General features: G+C 37.0%; 1 protein-coding gene across 3 annotated transcripts in view; it reads left to right on the top strand.

Moving 5' to 3' along the window:
• Positions 1–21,131, top strand: part of PLS1 (plastin 1) — a 133,379-nt gene that overhangs the window by 93,371 nt on the left and 18,877 nt on the right. For all 3 annotated transcript variants that reach the window (XM_033212415.1, XM_033212416.1, XM_033212414.1), the window contains 7 exons: positions 2,923–3,055; positions 4,782–4,863; positions 9,228–9,393; positions 9,474–9,616; positions 11,451–11,543; positions 14,803–14,998; positions 20,028–20,106. In XM_033212415.1, the coding sequence (XP_033068306.1) occupies positions 2,923–3,055; positions 4,782–4,863; positions 9,228–9,393; positions 9,474–9,616; positions 11,451–11,543; positions 14,803–14,998; positions 20,028–20,106 (892 nt within the window). The remainder of the gene's footprint in view (positions 1–2,922; positions 3,056–4,781; positions 4,864–9,227; positions 9,394–9,473; positions 9,617–11,450; positions 11,544–14,802; positions 14,999–20,027; positions 20,107–21,131) is intronic.

Here is a 21,131-nt window from a genome sequence, read left to right as displayed (position 1 = left end):
ACCCAGGTTCATCTTGAACTCCTGGGTTCGAGCGATCTGCCTGTCTTGGCCTCCCAAAGTACTGGGATTACAGGTGTGAGCCATGGTACCTGGCCCCTTCATCCCTTTTTATTGCTGAATATTCTATTCTATGGCCAATACCACATTTTGTTTATCCTTTCATCAGGTGATGGACATTTGGGTTGTTTCCAGTTTTTGGCTATTATAAAGAATGCTGTATGAACATCATGAATGCATTTCTATATGGACATATATTTTGAATTCTCGTAGGCATATACTTAGGAGTAGAATTGCTCAAATTTTTGTTAATTCTATGTTTAACATTTTTAAAGAACTGTCAAATTGTTTTCCAAAGTGGCTACACTCGTGAGGGCGATCTGGCTGTGACATTTGTCACCCCATTGATTGCCAGGGTTGATTTGGCTGATCTGGCTGGCTAGGCAGGGTCCCCTTCCTCCCTCACTGCTCCATGTAAGTCCCTCCCGAAGCTGTGTGCTCAGTCGAAGAGGACGACCATCCCCAATAGAGGTTGACTGGTCTTTGGTTAAAGGTATACGAGTAGTTGCACTCCCCTGCTAGAACCTCCAAACAAGCTCTCAAGGTCCAAAGTGGCTGTACCATCTTACATTCCCACCAGCAATGTATGAGGGCTCCAGTTTCTTCACTTTCTCACCAACACTTGTTTTTGCCCATTTAAAAAATTACAGCCATCCTAGTGGTTGTGATGTAGTATCTCATTCCTGGTTCCTATACCTGAAACATCCTTTCTTTCCTTGCCTATATTCACCTATTGAAAACCTATATTTCAAATAGTACCTTCTCCATAAAGCCTTTTCTTGATCACCCTAACTAAAAGTGATTGCTTTTTTTTTTTTTAATTCTGAAAACATTGCATATATATTTCTGGTGGTGTGTGTATTTCCCTTATATCACATTTCTTTGTATATTTGTTTTATAATTACACTAAAAAATTCCTCAATGGCAGGTACAGTATTTTAGTGATCTCTGAATACCTAGACTCCAAATCCTTTTAAGGAGGTATGTATGAAGAGGCAAGAAGATAAGGCAGATTATTATATATACAAAGAGGAAATATTAGTACATATTCGTGTTTTTGTTGGCTTGTGTGTGTATGTATGGATTAAATTTTGGGGGTACCTGCAAAATATTCCCTTGGGAAAATTACCTAATTCTAGGAACTGGGGCAACAATGGAGAAGGCCAACTCATTATGTGCTACCCTCTGATGGAAATGGGGATTATTTACTTTAAGGATTTATACTCTTAAATGAGTTTTATATCTACAGAATAATAATAAAGCTGTACAATGTTTTTACTTTAAGTTCCTTCCTATTTTCCCTACTGCATAACCCAACAAAATTTTCTACTTAAGATCAATGTACCCATACTAGAAGCCATGTGTTGAGAAGTTGGTGGATGAAGATGGCCAAGGATAGTGCTGGTGTCTAGATTTGTGTCAATTTTTTTGTTTGTTTTTTGTTTTGTTTTGTTTTTTTTGAGAGAGAGTCTCGCTCTGTTGCCTAAGCTGGAGTGCAGTGGTGTGATTTCGGCTCACTACAACTTCCATCTCCCAGGTTCAAGCAATTCTCCCTGCCTCTGCTTCCAGAGTAGCTGGGATTGCAGGTGCCTGCCACCACACCTGGCTAATTTTTGTATTTTTTAGTAGAGATGGGGTTTTGGCATGTTGGCCAGGCTGGTCTCAAACTCCTGACCTCAGGTGATCCGCCCGCCTCAGCCTCCCAAAGTGTGGGGATTACAGGCATGAGCCACTGCACCCAGCCAATCGGTGTCAATTTTTTAATAGTAAAAGTTCCATGGAAATTGAGCTGTTTTATTCATTTGAATAACTCTTGACAGAATTCAATATTTCTGTTGTAAGCTAAAAATCACAGCTCTCTAAATCTTTTTGGGGAGGATGGGTTTTATTGCCATGGTCTTTGTTTCTTGTATTTTTTTCCTTATTTAATTACCTATACATATTTGACCTCTGATGGTCTGCTTCTGATTCATTAGCTTTCAGAAGCAATACATATTTGGAAATATTTTTGAATCAAACCAAATATATATTGTGCTCATTTAAGATATATACCTTCATCTCTTCTAATATATCAGGTGGAAATGTGGAATGAATTCCCCTCCCCTGTCCTGTCATTTCTTTTTTTTTTTTTTAGAGCCTTGGTCAGTCGCCAGGTTGGAGAGTGCAGTGGCACGATCTTGGCTCACTGCAAGCTCCGCCTCCCAGGTTCACGTCATTCTGCTGCCTCAGCCTCCCAAGTAGCTGGGATTACAGGTGCACGTCACCATGCCCAGCTAATTTATTTTTGTATATTTAGTAGAGATGGGGTTTCACCATGTTGGCCAGGATGGTCTTGATCTCTTCACCTTGTGATCTGCCCGTCTTGGCCTCCCAGAGTGCTGGGATTACAGGCATGAGCCATCGCGCCCCTCCCGCCCACCTTTTTTTTCTTTTGGAAGGGTCTCTCTTTGTGGCTTAGGCTGGAGTGCAGTGGCATGATCTCCGCTCACTGCAACCTCCACCTCCTGGTTCAAGATATTCTGAAGCCTCAGCCTCCCGAGTAGCTGGGACTACGGGCATGTGCCATTATGCCTGGCTAATTTTTGTATTTTCAATGGAGACGGGATTTCTCCATGTTGCTCAGGCTGGTCTCCAGTTCCTGACCTCAAGTGATCCGCCCACCTCGGAATTACTTTGGGAAGTGCTGGGATTACAGGCCTGAGCCACCACATCCAGCCCCCTTTCATCTTTTCTTAAACCCTTTTGTGTTTTAGTAGATTTTTAATAATGGTCGATTATTATCTTTGAGCAGAAATTAACAAGTATGTTTTTGTAGTGCAATAAAGTTTGAAATGAGATTTGCCTACGAAGATTTTCTCCTTTCAGAGGAAGAAAAAGTGGCTTTTGTTAACTGGATAAACAAAGCCCTGGAGAATGACCCTGACTGTAAGCATCTCATACCCATGAATCCCAATGATGATAGTCTTTTCAAATCACTTGCAGATGGCATCCTTCTTTGGTGAGTTCATCTTCTGGTTAAGGAAGCTGTGTTCTTCTCATTACATTGATAAGCATTCCATGAAAACTACGATTCAGCCGTCCATTGTCTTTTGGAATCAGTAGCTACTTAGGTCCTGGAGAATTTATATTGCATAGAAAATGAACTACTGTGTATCTTGGGAAAATTTCCAAAACTTTCTTTCAAATATAATCCCTTGTTTTTATGTTGTCTTTTACGTATATCACTATAATAATTGCCAGGAATCTTTTATTTGTCTGATGCAGTTTTAAATATTCACAGGGTTTCTCTTTTCTTTTTCCAGTAAGAGAGTATTGATTATTGACTGGAACAGGAACATGAGGAGATGCAAAGGGAAGATATTCCTTATTCGTACCTAAATGAAAATAATGTTTTGATTCAGCCGTGTGTTATCCTTGGCTCTTTCCCTATATTGTAAACTCTCTGAGGGAATGTCTTTGTCGTCGTTGTGTGTACCACAGTCCCAGCATACTCCTTTGGACAAAGCAGAGATCTTTTCTTTAGTTTATAAAAAGTACAGAAGATTTACAAAGTAGAAAATAACCATCACAAATATCCTTACCATCCATAAATGACTTACTAACGTTCTAACACATTTCCTTCAGTCTGTTTTTTGGATGTTTTTACTTAAAAAGGAAAACAAAACCTTACCCGTAAGTACAGGATATTAGATTTTAGGACATTAAGTATAAAATATACCTTGACCTCCACCTGCAGTTCTTATGTTTCTTTGACTCTCAGAGAAATTCCTATTATGAACTGAATGGGTATTTTCCTAATATTGTTTTAAAAGGTAAAATTCTAAAATATAGAGACAAAATTTATATTAATTTCTCTGAAAATGTCTAAATTATTGGTCTTAGATGAAATCTCTGGCTTCGTATCTTTCTGCAACAACAGTAATTTTAACAGTGTTGATACTACTTTATGAAACTTGGCTTCTTGGAGAATTTCTTTGTGTTTTAGGCTGTTGAATGCTGATGACCATTAAGTGAAATAAAGACAAAACTAACATAAAGAAAATTCAGGGTGATGGCTGGGCATGGTGGCTTACGCCTGTAATCTTAGCACTTTGGGAGGCTGAGGCAGGAGGATCATTTGAGGTCAGGAATTTGAGACCAGCCTGGCTAACATGGTGAAACCCCATCTCTACTAAAAATACAAAAATTAGCTCTGAGAGATGGCACACACCTGTAATCCCAGCTACTTGGGAGGCTGAGGCAGGAGTATCACTTGAACCCAGGAGGTGGAGGTTGCAGTGAGCTGAGATCGCACCACTGCACTCCAGCCTGGGTGACAGAGGTAGACTACATCTCAAAAAATAAAAAAGAAAGAAAGAAAATTCAGGGTGATTAAAAAATTAGGAGAAATGCTAAGATTACTCTTGCAGTGAGTGATGGATTTATTTTAGGAATGGGAATATTTCTTGGATTTTAAGAATTAAGTTTCTGGCATGAATTACAGTTTAATTATTATTATTATTTCTTGAGATGAGGTCTCTCTGTTTTGCACAGGCTGGCCTCAAACTCTTGGGCTCAGCCTCCCAAGTAGCTGAGATTATATGCACGTGCCACCATGCCTGGCTTTACTGTTTAATATTTTAAGGTAATGAATTGTTATTTTCAAAATTTATCTATTTTGGCCGTTTGCAATAATAAACTAAAAAATTTCTTTGAGTATTAAATTATTCTCATTTTCTCTTTAGCAAAATGATCAACTTATCTGAACCAGATACAATTGATGAAAGAGCCATCAATAAGAAAAAGCTCACGCCATTCACTGTTTCTGTAAGTATTTGCCCTTTGCTTATAATCATGTTACTATGCTGAGAAATGTAAGGCCTTTATTAATGAATGCTTGGACCCAGATAAAACCTTTGATTTAATGTAATGTTGTTCTCCTATAAAAACTGTTTTTTGTTTTGTTTTGTTTTTAAGAGACGAGGGTCTTGCTATACCCCCCAGTAACCTCAAACTGTAACCTCAAACTCCTGGGAGCAAGTGATCCTCCAACCTCAGCTTCTTGAGTTGTTAGGGCTATAAGCATGTACCACTATGCCATGCTAATTTTTTAAAGTTTTTGTGGAGGTGGGGTCTTGCTATGTTGCTCAGTCTGGTGTTGAACTCGTGGCCTCAAGTGATCCTCCCACTTCAGCCTCCCAAAGTGCTGGAATTATAGGCATGAGCCACCATGCCTGGCCAAAACTGGATTTTTATTAAATAAAAATTCAGTTGGATTTTGTAATGAATGAAATGAAGATTCAGGGTACTTTGGATGCACTTAAGCTGTAGTATTCAGTTTATATTATTGTAATTATTGAGTTATTTATTAATGAGCACTTGCTTGATGCCAGTGCCCTTATTGGGTGGTTAAAAAATAACACTGCAGGTTTATCATTTCACAAAATTTTAAATTATTCTTTTTGTACTAAATTGTTCTGTAGTTGGCTTCTCCATACAGATCTTGTAAAAGTCCAGGGATTTATACATCCCACACTTTCTCCCTCAAAATCTCTAGAACAATGAGTGGATATTAATATTTACTGAGTGTTTACTGGGTATCAGTCGCTGATCTAAACACACTATGTAAATTATCCTCCCAGCAACTTTATAATAAGGTATATACTATTATTTTGTAGATTTTTGTATTATTTTGTAGAGGAAACTGAGGCACTGACAGGTTATACAGAGGCAGAGCCAGGATATGATGCCAGTGGTCTAGTGCCAGAGCTCATTTCTTAATCACTGTGTTATACTGCCATTCTCATGTGGTGGTAGTAATAGCAACTATTTAAGGTGTGGTCACAATAGTAGCTATTAAAATTAGGCTACTGCTAATCTGTGTCCTTCATCTGGCAAATGCAATCCTTGATTTCGCTAAAATTATTGAGTCTTCTATAGAAAGCTAGTCTTCTATAGACTATTACCCCCTGTATATATTGGAAATATGCTATCTCTAAAAATAAAACTGCATGATAGCCCCTCATATCCACTCTGTGGCTACCACAAAATACTTACAGAATATTTTTTCTTTATTTTCTTTAATGCACTAAATATAAATATTAAAAGTAAAACCAAGCAATAAATGTATACAATAGTAAGAAATGCCGTATTTCAGATTCAGTGGCAAAAAAAAAGGGTCATGTATATATCCTATAAATAAGATAGATGTGAATATTTTCTTTTTTTTTTTTTGAGACAGAGTCTCGCTCTGCCCCCAGGCTGGAGTGCAGTGGCCGGATCTCAGCTCACTGCAAGCTCCGCCTCCTGGGTTCACGCCATTCTCCTGCCTCAGCCTCCTGAGTAGCTGGGACTACAGGCGCCCGCCACCTCGCCCGGCTAATTTTTTTGTATTTTTAGTAGAGACGGGGTTTCACCATGTTAGCCAGGATGGTTTTGATCTCCTGACCTCGTGATTCGCCCGTCTCGGCCTCCCAAAGTGCTGGGATTACAGGCTTGAGCCACCGCGCCTGGCCATGTGAATATTTTCAATAGTCATGGATATTAAATGAAGATTCCAGTACAACATGTGAAAAATAATCTGGCAATTGCAACTGGAAATAGGCTTCTTCAAGAATGGTAATTTCTATTAGTGATATGCAACATTACTGACCTGTTAGCAAGCAGGGAACAAGAAAGCCATGTAGTCAACATCCAATTCTGTACTTCTCAAAGATAACAGGAAATGAGGGAACCTGTTAGACAGTCCAAGCCTAACCATGTACCACTGCCCTATAGAAGGTGGGGCCACCTCTCTTGTGTCCCAATTGTTTGTGGTTCCCTACTGTCTCTATCTTTCCGCGTCAACACAATTCTTCAGGAAGGCTGGGCATTCAGAGCAGTTGTCCATGGTAAGAATTGTATAGCAACTTCTCCATGGGGTTCTCCTGTTACTTCTTGTTCTTAAGATGTTTAGAAGTAGCTTAGTGTGGCCACTCCATTCCCTACTAACTGGTAGGGCAATAATGTTGTATTTATCAAGTAGAAACTACCATTTACTTGAAAGAAACATGTTGCAACTCCTTATTTTCTACCTATTTTTTAAAGCCAAATTACTTGTAAGACATTTGATATGCTTATAAAGCAAACATCTTTGAATAAAATTAACATCAAAAGCAGTTTTTCTCCTATATGACCAACACAACCTGTTGATAAGACAAAGCTGAGTTAACTGTTTAATGAAGTAAGATAAAATATTTGCAAAGCTTTGTTATCGTCTTGGTGCTGGGAAAGTGAGGGTAGCATCTGAGAATTGGAATTGTGGTTTAGGGCAGGTCTTTCAATATGAGAGAGGGTGAGAGGGCTCTGATCCAGATTGGGCAAGGTTCTCAATGCACCAGCCCAAGATTGGTGGAAATAGCAAGGGGAGGATTTTAAGGTGAAGAGGTCAAAGATTCTTAGAGTATAAACTGTCACTGATGTTTTCATTGAAGAGTTAATGGGTCTTTTAGGTAGTGCCTGCAGTGAAAAATTTTTGCCTAGGTTCAAGACTCCTGGAAGAATAAGATCATGCTAATGAAGACAGAGAATAAAGTCATGCCAGTGAAGACAAGAGGATAGCACACAAGGTCATATTAATGTAGGCAGTAACACATGGTTTTGTTTGTTATTGTCCAGGCTGAGAGTAGTAGTAGGTTTTGGTTCTTACTAGTATTGCAGTCAATTTAGCGAAATTATACACTTCTTTTGGCCCACAGTACATGCTGTCAATTGCATATGAAATGGGTTATTGCGAGATTAACACTATTATTGGCTACATTTTCAGTCCAGTTCTTTCCCCTGCTGATGCATGCTGGGGAATCACAACTGGAGCAAACATCATTTATGCTCTTGGAAGCAAAGAGAATAATATTAGTGGTCATGCCTAAGTCAGCAGCAGTTGTCTCTTGAAAGTTGCATAGATTTGATTTATGGTAACTTAAAAAACATCTGAAGCAGGAATGTTAATTAAAAACACCTGAAGTTATTAAAAATCTTAGATTTCCACAAAGTATTTGCAATTTGCTGTTAATGTTTCCATGTTTATGTTTATTTGTAATGAATTATGAGGTTATAAAAATATTGAAGGTTTCTCCGGTTCTGCTTCTTTCGGGAGAACTATATTTAAATGAACATTGCTTAATACTACTACAAAAATAATTCAAAACGCTTATTTCAATCACCCCAGATGATCCCCCAAAGATACAGCCATTTATTTACTTGGAGCTCAATAAATCACTTCAGCACACTATAGGAGGAAGCCACTGAAATATTCTCTATGCTTTGAGAACCTCTGTGCTTTGCTGCTGTTGTAACCAGCACATTAAATTGTTGCTATTACTGCTACAATATGAGAATGGCAGTAATGCATGGCGATTAAGAGGATGGGCTCTGGGCCGGGCGCGGTGGCTCACGCCTGTAATCCCAACACTTTGGGAGGCCGAGGCAGGCAGATCACGAGGTCAGGAGATCATCCTGGCTAACATGGTGAAACCCCGTCTCTACTAAAAACACAAAAAATTAGCTGGGTGTGGTGGTGGTCACCTGTAGTCCCAACTACTCGGGAGGCTGAGGCAGGAGAATGGCGTGAACCCGGGAGGTGCAGCTTGCGGTGAGCCATGATAGCGCCACTGCACTCCAGCCTGCGTGACAGAGCGAGACTCTGTCTAAAAAAAAAAAAAAAAGAGGATGGGCTCTGGAGACCACTGGGATCAGACTCCAGCCTTTCCACTGTGGAACCTGTCAGTGCTGTGGTTTCCTCATTTGTAAAATCCATCTTAAGAGTTACTTTAAAATTCTCTTAAAACCTAATTGTACATAATTTTTTAAAGAAATACTTCCAAATGAGCACTTTACAGAAATATCATGTTGAGTTTGAGGTATTGGCAGAACATCCAGGTAGACATAACCAAGTACATATATAGATACAGAGCTTAGAGTGGGGATTCAGAGTAGGTCTGGGTGGAAATAGGGATTTGAAAGTCATTGGCATATAAAGTAACAGTTAAAACCATGTGATTTTTTTCGAGTAGTGGTATTTTCATTGTATAAATATTGTTTATAAATCTGAAATTTGGCAGTTCATTGTTTCTTATAGATAATTTTTATAGATAAGACCTTAGAAAGTACTTCCTCATGTGTACCTTTTTTTTTTTTTTTTTTTGGCAATTCAGGAAAATTTAAACCTAGCTCTGAATTCTGCCTCGGCCATTGGTTGTACAGTGGTCAATATTGGTGCATCAGATCTCAAAGAAGGAAAACCTCACTTGGTCTTGGGACTTCTCTGGCAGATAATCAAAGTTGGCCTTTTTGCTGATATTGAGATTTCCAGGAATGAAGGTAAGATCATTAGAAATATTTGCTGTTCATTCCATATACTCGCTATGGGAAGAATTTACATTTCGCTGTTTTGCCCTCAGCTCTGATTGCATTGTTAAATGAAGGTGAGGAACTAGAGGAGCTGATGAAGCTTTCTCCTGAGGAATTACTGCTGCGATGGGTGAACTACCATCTGACCAACGCAGGATGGCATACCATCAGCAACTTCAGCCAAGACATTAAGGTTTATACTTAAATGTTCAAATTTGTGACATGAAATAAAGGATGTGGAGTGTAAAAATAAAAGGGGTTCAGACTTAAATTTGAATTCAGTTCACAAGAACACTTGGTATAGAAAATGAAAATTTGCATTACTGTGTGAAGTAGATCCCCCAATTACATTCACAAAAGACATATTTTCTAAAAACCAGATACATTGGCTTTTAATAAGAACTACAACTGGCTATGAGAGGAAAGAGATGTTAACCTCAACAGATTAAAACACACTTTCTCATTTTATATGCCATAGATCTGCTAGATTATAATGAGGATGTCAGTCTGTTCATTTGGACTAATAATTATATCTGTTTACTGGTTTAACACTCTTACTCCCACTTTGTCAATAACCAGCTAACAGGAAATCAGATTATCTGAGGGCACAGGGAATCAGTAAACAAAGGGATCTTAAGGTATGTGCCTTAACCAGGGTAGCTTAAAACACTTCCCTCTCTACTGGGAGAATCTTGTCAAGGAGACTGTAACAGGCATTTCTGTCTAACGACAACTTTCCCTTGCTTACTGCCTGGATGGGCACTGCCAAGCCAGGGTGCTGTGACTTTCTTCTGTTTCTTTATGTGCTCCCCTGCCCTGCCCCCTGCCCCCAGAGTAATCAGTGCTGGCTCTAATTCATGTTCCCTCTTTAGCTAGATAACCTTCAGTCAGGCTATCTTTTTCCATAATGGCCTAGAGGACAGTCTCTCAATTTGAAGTGACATTTTATTTCTCTGCTTTCATTATGAAATCTCTTAAAATTCAGCTAATCAAACATTTATTCAGCTCTTCCTAAAGGGCATTATGCCCAGGGGATGCAAAGACTCAGCTCTTGAGAAGCTTGCCAATTCTACTCAGAGACAAACATGTACCAGAAGGATATTTCAGTTATCTATTGCTATATAGCAAACTATGCAAAATCTGCTTATAATGATTATTTCTCATCATTTTGCGGGTTGATGCATCTTGGCTAGGTGGTTCTTCCGCTTCACACGGTTTTGGCTGGGATTACTAACTTAGTTACATTCAGCTGTCAGTTGGGCTCATCTGGAAAGTACACAAAGGCCTCAATCACATGTCTGGTGCCTCAGTGCTCCTCCACAAGGCCTCTCTACATGGTGAGCTCAGGCTTCCTCATAGCATGATAGTCTCAGATAGTTGGACTTCTTATGTAGAGGTTAACTTTAAGACAGAGGAAGCAGAAGCTCTTAAGATTTGGGCTTGGAAGCCCCAGAACATCACGTTCACAGCATTCTCCTAGTCAAAGTGAATCATAAGGCCCGTTCAAATTAAAGAGGACAGGAAATAGCTTCTGCCTTTTGATGGGAAGAGTTAATGTGTGTATGGGGAAGAACTATGATATCCATCTTTGGAGACAATGACATTGGATGATTTAATAGTGTGATCACCGTTCACTTATTGAGGTAGGAAGGGGGTGCTATGCACTACAGAGAAGTGTTCTTAGTTCATCCTAGAGAATCCAGGGAAGCTTCCAGGAGATAATACTTGACCTGAATCTTAACTGATGTTGATGCTTGGGTGTGTAAACAGATGGAAAAGTAAGGGAGGGTATCCAGGTGCAGGAAACAGCATTGCTATAAACTTTGAGGTGTGAAACAGGATTGCTTTGAAGCTCTGAAGTGTGAAACAGCATGGTACATTCAGGAACCTACAAGTAATTCTGTATTATTAAAGTTATTCCATTCTTTGAGATAGAGGCAATTTCTTCAGTTTGAGCACTTGTTTTCCCTAAATTCAATGATGATTTTATTCATTTTAAAAATGCTATTTCGTATCTTTCCTTGAAGGACTCGAGAGCCTATTTTCATCTGCTTAATCAGATTGCCCCTAAAGGTGGGGAAGATGGACCCGCCATTGCCATTGACCTTTCAGGAATTAATGTGAGTGCAATTTTTAACTTTTAAAATATATTTTGGTAAAATAGACATAGGAAATTTACCATTTTTATCATTTTCAGTGTTCAGTTCAGTGGCATTCAGTACATTTGCATTGTTGTGCAGCTATCACCATTATTCATCTCTGCAAACTTTTCATCATCCTGTAGGGAAATTCTGTACTCATTAAACAAAAACTCCTCATTTTCCCCTTCCCCCAGGCCCTGGTAACCACTGTTCTACTTTCTGACTATGAATTTGAATTTGAGTAGGAGGTACAGTCAAATTTAGAGTACAGTTCTCTACGGGCAGCATTCCCCGGTAGAGCCCTCAGCTCTCCATTAAAGTTTGGTGCTTTGCTCTATGGAAGTTTTTTCCATGCCCCAGACTCCAAACCTCCATGTCAAGCCAACTGGCAGTCATGACAGAAGAAAGGGAACTGCATAATTGTGACCCTGAATATTTGTGGAATCAGTCCTACATTCACGTTTCCCTGGTGCAAGGCAATTGGAACTCACCAGGATGCTCTTGTGACTGTCAACATATGCCAGGAAAGGAAGCAACAACCTGTTGTTAGATTTTTAAGCAATCAATTATCAGTTTTAGCAGCTTATATTTAGAAATATGCAAAATAAAAATAGATATTCCTAGTATTTATGGTGTTCCTAGGAAGGACTGATAACAGATTCTGACCTACCAAACACACTTCCTAGGAATCTCATTCTTTTAGCATAAGTTATAAATACCAGGGATGGTTCTATCTAAATCAGGATGTCCAGTCTTTTGGCTTCCCTGGGCCACATTCAAAGAAGAATCGTCTTGGGTCACACATAAAATACACTAACACTAATAATAGTTGATGAGCTAAAAAAAAAGAAGTTGCAACAAAATCTAATAGTGTTTTAAGAAAGTTTACAAATTTGTGTTGGGCCACATTCAAAGCTGTCCTGGGTTACATGTGACCCACCACCCGTGGGTTGGACAAGCTTGAATTCTAAACATTAAAATTTGGTCAGATAATAGACTGTATGAAAATATGTCATGTACTTAAAGTGCAGTACCCATAACATTTGGTTTTAAAGGCAACTTGAGTCATTACTAATTAATTATATCTCACATTATTATAATGACATATTTCAGAAACAGTACTGCAACGCTCTGTAAAATTTGCAAATCATTTTAATTTTAAAAATTAGGAACTTAAACTTATGGAAAATTTTGACTATATTCAAAAGAGAACAGACTTAGTATACTAAACTGTCAGGTACTCATCCCTCAGTTTCAACATCTGCCAATTCACGGTCAATCTTATCTCATTTATTCCCTATTTCCCTCCTCTTCTGTATTATTTTGAAGCAAATCTTAGACATTACTTCATGGATAAATATTTCAATATGTATTTCTAAAAGATAAAGACACTTTTAAAGTAAAACCACAATACCTTATCATACCTTAAAAAATTACAACAATCTGTAACATCATCAAAATATCTAGTCAATGTTGACATTTCCACTTGCCTCATAAATGCCATTTTTTTCATAGTTTATTTGAATTAAGACCTAAAATAAGGTCCACATATTGTCTTTATTTGTTTGGTTGGATATTTTTTTAGATGGAGTCTTGCTCTGTCACCAGGGCTGGAGTGCAGTGACACAATCTTGGCTCACTGCAACTTCCGCCTCCTGGGCTCAAGTGATTCTCCTACCTCTGCTTCCTGAGTAGCTGGGATTACAGGTGCACACCACCACGCCTGGTTAGTTTTTTTATTTTTAGTAGAGATGGAGTTTCACCATGTTGGCTAGGCTGGTTTCAAACTCCTAACCTCAAGTGATCTGCCCACCTCAGCCTCCCAAAGTGCTGGGATTACAGGCATGAGCCACCACGTCTGGCCACATATTGTCATTTTTTGATGTCTACATTGGTAACTTTTCATCGTTGTTTAATTTAATAATCTGTTGCTTTCTCAGATTTCATTTACATGATTAATTATTTTGCAACTGTGGTACACAGAATTAGGTAGGTTATCTTTGGTCATGATATACTCATATGGGTCTGTGCATACCCATTTTAAAATTTATTTTTGTGTGTGGTTGTTTTGAAATTGTAACAAGCCTCATGAACTCTCAATCTAACAGGAAAACTAAGACCTTGACATTACATTTTCTGTCCAGTTATTCCCTATTCCATCTCTGTTTTAGCTCAGTGTGGTAACCACAGTCTTGAATTTTGTGTTCACTGTTGTTTTGCTTTTCTTTTTATGTAGTTTCCCTTCATCCAAATGTATCCCTTACAAAATTAAATTCATTTTACTTTTTAACTTCCTTTAAAATTTATCATGTTATACTTAAATTTCTAGTACTTCTTTTTGAATTTGTATCTCTAAGAGTTACCCATATTGGATGTCATTGTGTGAATATACAAATTCATTCATCTACTCTCCTGTTCATAGGTATTTGGGTTGTTTCATTTGTTTTCAGGGTTTTGCAATTGTGAAAGGTGCTTTTTGCTATGATTTTAATTTTTAAAACATGTATTTCAACTTGTTTTTCATCAAGAAGAGCCTTCTGGAAATTTCACTCAGTGTACAGTGGGTATGATAACTATGCCTGTTATCCAGAGGGCACTCTACTAGCTGGCCTTGAATAAGTTATGTATAGTGCGACCACTGTGAGCTTACTGATACAATATTTGAGGATTTTGCTGAGTATTTTAGCAAAAAGGGTAAAATATAACTCAGTTATCCCAGCAAGGAAACTCAGAGACTTTTTTCCTTTTAACTTAAAAGGCATGGAGGCCAGGTGTAGTGGCTCATGGCTATAATCCCAGCACTTTGGGAGGCCGAGGTGGTTGGATCAGGAGTTCGAAACCAGCCTGGCCAACATGGCAAAACCCTGTCTCTACTAAAAATACAAAAATTAGCTGGGCATAGTGGTATATATATCTATAATCCCAGCTACTCAGGGGCTGAGGGAGGAGAATCGCTTGAACCCAAGAGGCAGAGGTTGCAGTGAGCCAAGATCACGCCACTGCACTCCAGCCTGGGGAACAGAGCAAGACTCTGTCTCTGAATAAATAAATTAATTAATTAATAAAATAAATAAATAAAGGAATGGGTAAGTTCACTTGGAATTACTACACATTTTGATCTTATTTTGAGTTATTATTTGATATATTTGTGGAAAAGTAATTGCTTATAAATACATATACCAATAAAAATTATGCCAGTTAAAACTTCAGTTGTAACCATTTTTGTTTTATTGTTTAGGAGACAAATGACCTGAAGCGTGCTGGACTCATGCTTCAAGAAGCAGATAAACTGGGCTGCAAGCAGTTTGTTACTCCTGCAGATGTGGTTTCAGGCAATCCTAAACTTAATTTAGCTTTTGTAGCTAATTTGTTTAACACATACCCATGCCTGCACAAGCCGAATAATAATGACATCGATATGAATTTACTGGAAGGTGTGTTCTTTCTGCCTTTCTTTAATTGACTTACTATATTTATCTTCTTATAGTGTTGTCTTACTTCACTGTCAGAGACGGGGCTGTGGTGGGAAATGCAATTTAGTGTGTGTAGTAGGTGTGTGTATCTAATGAAAAATTCAAATTATGGAAGGTGGTTGCTGGTTTTGGTTAAAAGAGAATGCTGGGGTAAATCTTATCTTTCATTTCTCCATAAGAGGTTAGTGAAAACTATCATACATTTAAAATATTCTCATAAATGATCACATAACAGCTCTACCACCAATATGGACAATGAATTATCTATTAGAATAAAATAATTATTTGTAAGTGTTTTTCTCCTTTGAAAGCTCCAGTTTGACTCTAGTATTGTTCTCTTTTTAATGTTTTTAGTGTACATGAAAAAATTAGTGTTCGTTATTTGTCTTTTGTGTGGTCTATCGTTATCTGTCTCATAATATATAATACTTTCCTGTTTTGCTTCATGAAATGCAGATTTGACCCCTCCTAATGTAGGTACTGTATTTAGTACTTTTCTATACTCTATAAATATATTCATTCTGAATGTTCTTTTAGTACCATTTATTCTTTCCATCTGGGTTGATATTTTATTTTTTGCATTGTTCATGCTGTGTTATTTCTCTCTTAATATGCCCATAGAATGAAACACAAATAAAACTTAATTAGAATAGCAGAACAAAGCTTTGATTTTATAAAATTTCTACCTAATTTGCCTTCTATAATGATGGGATATTGTAGTTGTAAACACATTAGAACTCAATTTTGAGAAGTAGACTTCATGATTTGATGTAAAACCTTTATCCCTCTCCTGTGATAAAATGTATCTTTTATCACAAGTAATCTTTGAAAGGATTAATTTAGGTTCTATAACATATTATTTTGTATCAATTAGCTATGTTATATTTACTGAACCTCACTGAAGCTTACAATATAGGAATCATAATGACAAAACATTCTTAATACCCAGTTCTTACTCATTTTTTGTTTCCCAGCCTTTCTTTTTTCTCCCACTCTCACACATTCCAACACCCACATTACTATCAGAACTTAAAGTAAAAACAGTGGCAGTGGTAATGGCAGTTGTTGAAGGGAGAGGCAGTTGTCAGAGGAAGGCACCAATCTTAAGATTTGTCTTGCTAGTTGCCCTGGTTTGGAGAAAGCGGGGATTCTTCTTCGTAGGGAGAATCTGATGTGCAGTATTCATGATCTTAGTGTTCATCCTCTCACATAATTCACACTTACTCCCTTCTTCCCCAGTGAGACAGAATGAGAAATCAATTTCATGGTCTTTTTCTGCTTGACTGCCATAACCAAAGTTCCAGTGTCCTTGTCACCTCATAATTACAGTTTTGTGATTAATGAAAGATGCTTCAGATTTAACAAATACATTAATCGAAGAATATGAGTAATTCATTCTTCTTGAAGGTCCCATAAAATAAAATAGTGTGTGTGTGTGTGTGTGTGTGTGTATATATATATATATATATATATGTATGTGTGTGTGTGTATATATATATATATATATATATATATGTACATACTTTTTTTTTTTTTAGACGGAGTCTCGCTCTGTCGCCCCGGCTGGAATGCAGTGGCCGGATCTCAGCTTACTGCAGGCTCCGCCTCCCGGGTTTATGCCATTCTCCTGCCTCAGCCTCCAGAGTATCTGGGACTACAGGCGCCCGCCACCTCGCCCGGCTAGTTTTTTTTTGTATTTTTTAGTAGAGACGGGGTTTCACTGTGTTAGCCAGGATGGTCTCCATCTCCTGACCTCATGATCCGCCCGTCTCGGCCTCCCAAAGAAAAGATTATATTTTCTATGTAGATATGTAACTGAGAGGGAAAGTAGACAAAAAATGTAGATTTTTTCATCAAAGAGAAATTTAGCGTAAGAGATTAGAACTTGAAAAAAAATAAGCAAAAGGAACACTGCTAGGTTTTATCAGTCTGGAAAATTTCAAAATCCCTCTGTCAGTAGAAGGCATTGTTTAGAGTGGCATATTAAAAATGATCTGCTTTTTATAGTCACTGAATTCTTGCTAGATATCTTTTCCAACTTGCTCGCTCTCTTATTTTTCATGTTTGAATTCTTTTGCTAGTGTTCAGCATGCTTTTGGAATTTTTCAGTGTGAATAGGATTGCTAAATATTTCCATTATTATTTACTCTCTATTAAGATAACATGGGAAATATTTATCAGTCATCTTTATTTGGAACATATGTATGTCCTCATACATCTGTCAAAAATGTATTTGACTTTGACTGTCATTGGATTATTTTCCTCTGTAAATTTGAGTTTTAATATATCCTTATGAAATTTGAAGCTTGATCTTATCACATCCCAAATTCATATGTTAGTATGTCCCCATTGGCAGAGAATTTTCTCTCTAGAGAATTAAAGAAAACACAATTAAATATTAAACCCTCACATCAAATTGAGCCAGATATATGGGCTCTGTATAGAAAGACCATCTCAGAATTCATTTATGGTTACAGAGGGTACATAGGCCACAAACTATCAGACTTCGTTCAAATCTTAGTTCCACTATTTAATCTGAATAACCTCTGTTAGCCTTGGTTTTTTTCATATATAAAACAAGACTAATAAACTTAATTTGAAGAGTTACAGAGCAAGCTAAATGTGATCATGAATGAAAGAATACAGTATGTGTTTATTAATGGTCAGGGAGGGAGGAGGAAAGCACTTCATGTGTCACAGCACATTTATTGAGTGTTAAATATATGTTAATTCCTTTTTTCCCTCCTAGTAGCCTACTTCTAAGATAGTTGTTACTTTTATTGCTATTTTTTTTATTTGTAGATGTCAAATTGAGCCTGCAAATGAAAAGAATGTTTTATAGTTCTTTCAGTCTTGTATATCAGCAATTAAGATTTTACTTCTTGAAATTGTATATCAGATCTAGGGGGAAAAAAGATTTTACCTCGAAGATTGCTTTAGCTGTCTGTAATCCAGACATTTTCCAATCTGGAATACATATATTTTTGTAATGCTTTACCATGGCTCTTGCACAAATGCATAGTGCCTCTAGCTTTGAGCATTTACGTACCAAGACATTTTGAAATGTTATTAGGTAAATAAATGCTCATTTATAAAATCTATTTTACTTTTCAGGTATCAAAAATTAAAATAATTATATAATCAGTTGAGAACAATAGGAAGAAATATGAACCCCTGAAGATAGTTTCAGAACTCTATCAAAATGCAAGTTTAGTTATTTTAAAATATTACTTACTGCATCATTAGGTTCAACAGAATTTGGATATTTTAATTAAAAATTAAACCAATAAGGCACTGTTAATCTTCATAATTTTAAGACATTTAGATTTTCCTAGATGGAAATAATGTAAAACTTCTGTAACTATTAGAAAATATATATATATATATCTTCATGATAGATAGTAATAGAGAAACAACTGAGAGGTAAATCCAAATCAAAGGCATCAAGTTGTTGATCATAGTAGGTTTATATTTATGTCACTTTGGGGATAGTTCATAGATTTAATTTGTACCTGTTTAATAATTCCTACAAATAAAGCTGGCATGGATTCTGGAAATATTTAGTTTAGCTTGGTTCTTCTTAAAAAAAAGATTCTCATGTAGACTGTTTATTATAAAGTGGTGGTAGCAGATACAACAGACTGATTAGTTACCTTTTATGCAGACCAGAGGGAACAAAATTTAAGCAAGAAATTATAGGGCTATATAATAGAGCAATAATTAAAGCAGATTCTGGGAAAGCTGTTAGATAATGGCATTGAAACCACATGAAACTACAGTGAGTAGATTATTTCCTGAACAGCTGGCACAAATAACAGAATTCTTTAGCTCTGACAAGGCTTGAGTTCCTGTCCTGGGTGTGCAGGTTTATACTGTCTTTGGCACTCAATGTGAAGATGACTGTTGCAATGGCTCTATACGAACAAGCCCCTGGGACGCAGATGATTATAGATTTATGTGCCAAATTGTCACATGGGCCAAAATCTAGAGTGACTTGAACTTGTCTATAACTTAGAATTGATGAGAGGTATAAATGTTTCAGTTTTTCAGGAGTCTGGTGATAAGATATAAATTAGGCCATTCCACTCTCCACTACCTTTGCTGAAGAACAAATAATCATGATAGTTACTTAGGACTATTAGCCATCAGGAGATGACTAGAAGGCAGACAGTGGTAGAACCAGCCCACATTCCTGCTCACTTTGTGGTGAGCAGGAATAACCCACATTTTCCTTATAGATTATGTAAGCACTGTTATGAAGGGAATGCTCAGAGAGGTAGGGTTAAATAACAGCACCTGAAGGAGTTATCTCCTTGAGTGGATCTTTGAGGTCCAGGAACTTACTATGACGAAATATGTCTTTCTCTTATCAATCTGTATTGGGTCTGTGTTCCTTATGTATTTTCAGTAATGACAATCTAAACTAACTCAGGAAGCCTGTAAAATAGTTATATTCCCTTCATTGTGTGTTTTTATATTTACCTGTAATCCCCTCTGCCCTTCATTGTGTGGTGTAAAGTGTAGTTTGTGTGCTGGGAAACTTTCCTGTGTAAAACCATAATTTGTACAAATTTAGAAACACTGAATCGAGAAAGGTATAACTTTTCTGTTTGTGTTTAATGTGCTAATGTTATCCTGACTGCTAAAAAATTTTATTTTTATTAATGTTTAGTGAATCCCTTTTGCATCTAATCATAATTATAGACCACAGAAGTGTATCTGTTATTTCTAGGCAGAGAAACCCATGTCTCAGTACTAGTTCACAGACATCAAAGGGAATCTAGAAGAAGAGATTTAGAGCAAATGGAGGCTTCCTAGATAGTAGGAAAGAAGAGACTTTGGCATTAAGAGACTTTTTTTCTCCCTTTAAAGAAACTGTAGTATCTAAAGAACCAAACCATGACCAGTTTGTACCTGCTAGAATGGTTTAACATATAGTTCCTGGTTCCTTTTGTCCTGAGTCATCAGTGTGAGCTTGTGTCTACTCTAGGAGAGAGCAAAGAAGAGAGAACATTTCGGAACTGGATGAATTCCTTGGGAGTCAACCCGTACATTAATCATTTGTACAGGTAAATATTTTATTGTGCTTCAGCTGTACTGTCAGGGTCAAACTTTTCAAGTTTCAAACTGTAGGTATGTTTAAATGGAACATTTTCTCAAGTCGCAAGAATTTTAGCCAAATTTTAGAGTTTCAGGATGCTGGGAATTGGCAATACAATGGATTTTAAAAGAAAGTTACTATTCAAAAAAGGAATAATAGTTATGTTTTTGATGATATACATAAATCAGTAAAGATAATCCTTACCCTGTTATAGTTATTGATCATAAAAATAATTTCAACTTTAACAGAGTAACAGTAATAACTGATAAATTATGTTTTTCATTGTCATTTTTCATTTATTTTTGCCAAAACCTCAATTATTCCATAATTTATGTGTATATTTTTTCTAATTTGTAAAAGTAACTTGTTTTCCTTGAATAATTGTTGTAGCTTATCTCATTCTTTCTTGTTTAAAAATGATAACACATTATTGGCATTAGTAGGGCTAAGAAAATATTTCACTAAATCAATTCCTGGGCTAACGACGCGTCTTTCTAAGTGTGGATGAGAGGAAACTGTTCTTCTCTCTTTATTATACAGTCTACCAGCCTGCCTTAATAAAACGCAAAAGAAGCCAACTTCAGCTAGTTGTATTTTTTTTTTTAGAAAAAAGTTCTAATTAACTAAATGTATTAATAATTTACATACCCAAGAAACTCCTTAAAGAAGATTAACTAAGATTAACTCCTTAAAGAAGATTAATGTCACAACAGGCCAAGTTCACTGGCTCACTGAGGATTTATGATGCTGTAATTTCTGCTGCTTGGTGTTTATTCACAATGTTCTTTAAAATTGAAAACCAGTGTTACCTTATTATGGTAACTGGCTTTGATTGTGATAGACCCATATTTGTAAAGCTCTTGAAGAGTGTGTAAATTTCAGCTAGATGAGAGGAGATATACGTCAATTAGACCAGAGCTCCTGTTACAGTAGCAGGGAAGTTAAAACACAAATATTGAAGGCGAGGAGGGGTTCACTTTTTATGGACTGATT

The sequence above is a fragment of the Trachypithecus francoisi genome, unplaced genomic scaffold (assembly GCF_009764315.1).
Source record: "Trachypithecus francoisi isolate TF-2019V2 unplaced genomic scaffold, Tfra_2.0 Lachesis_group0, whole genome shotgun sequence".
NCBI classification, from domain to species: domain Eukaryota; kingdom Metazoa; phylum Chordata; class Mammalia; order Primates; family Cercopithecidae; genus Trachypithecus; species Trachypithecus francoisi.
Note: the sequence above shows the minus strand (reverse complement) of the source record. Positions and strands in the feature narration are given on the sequence as shown.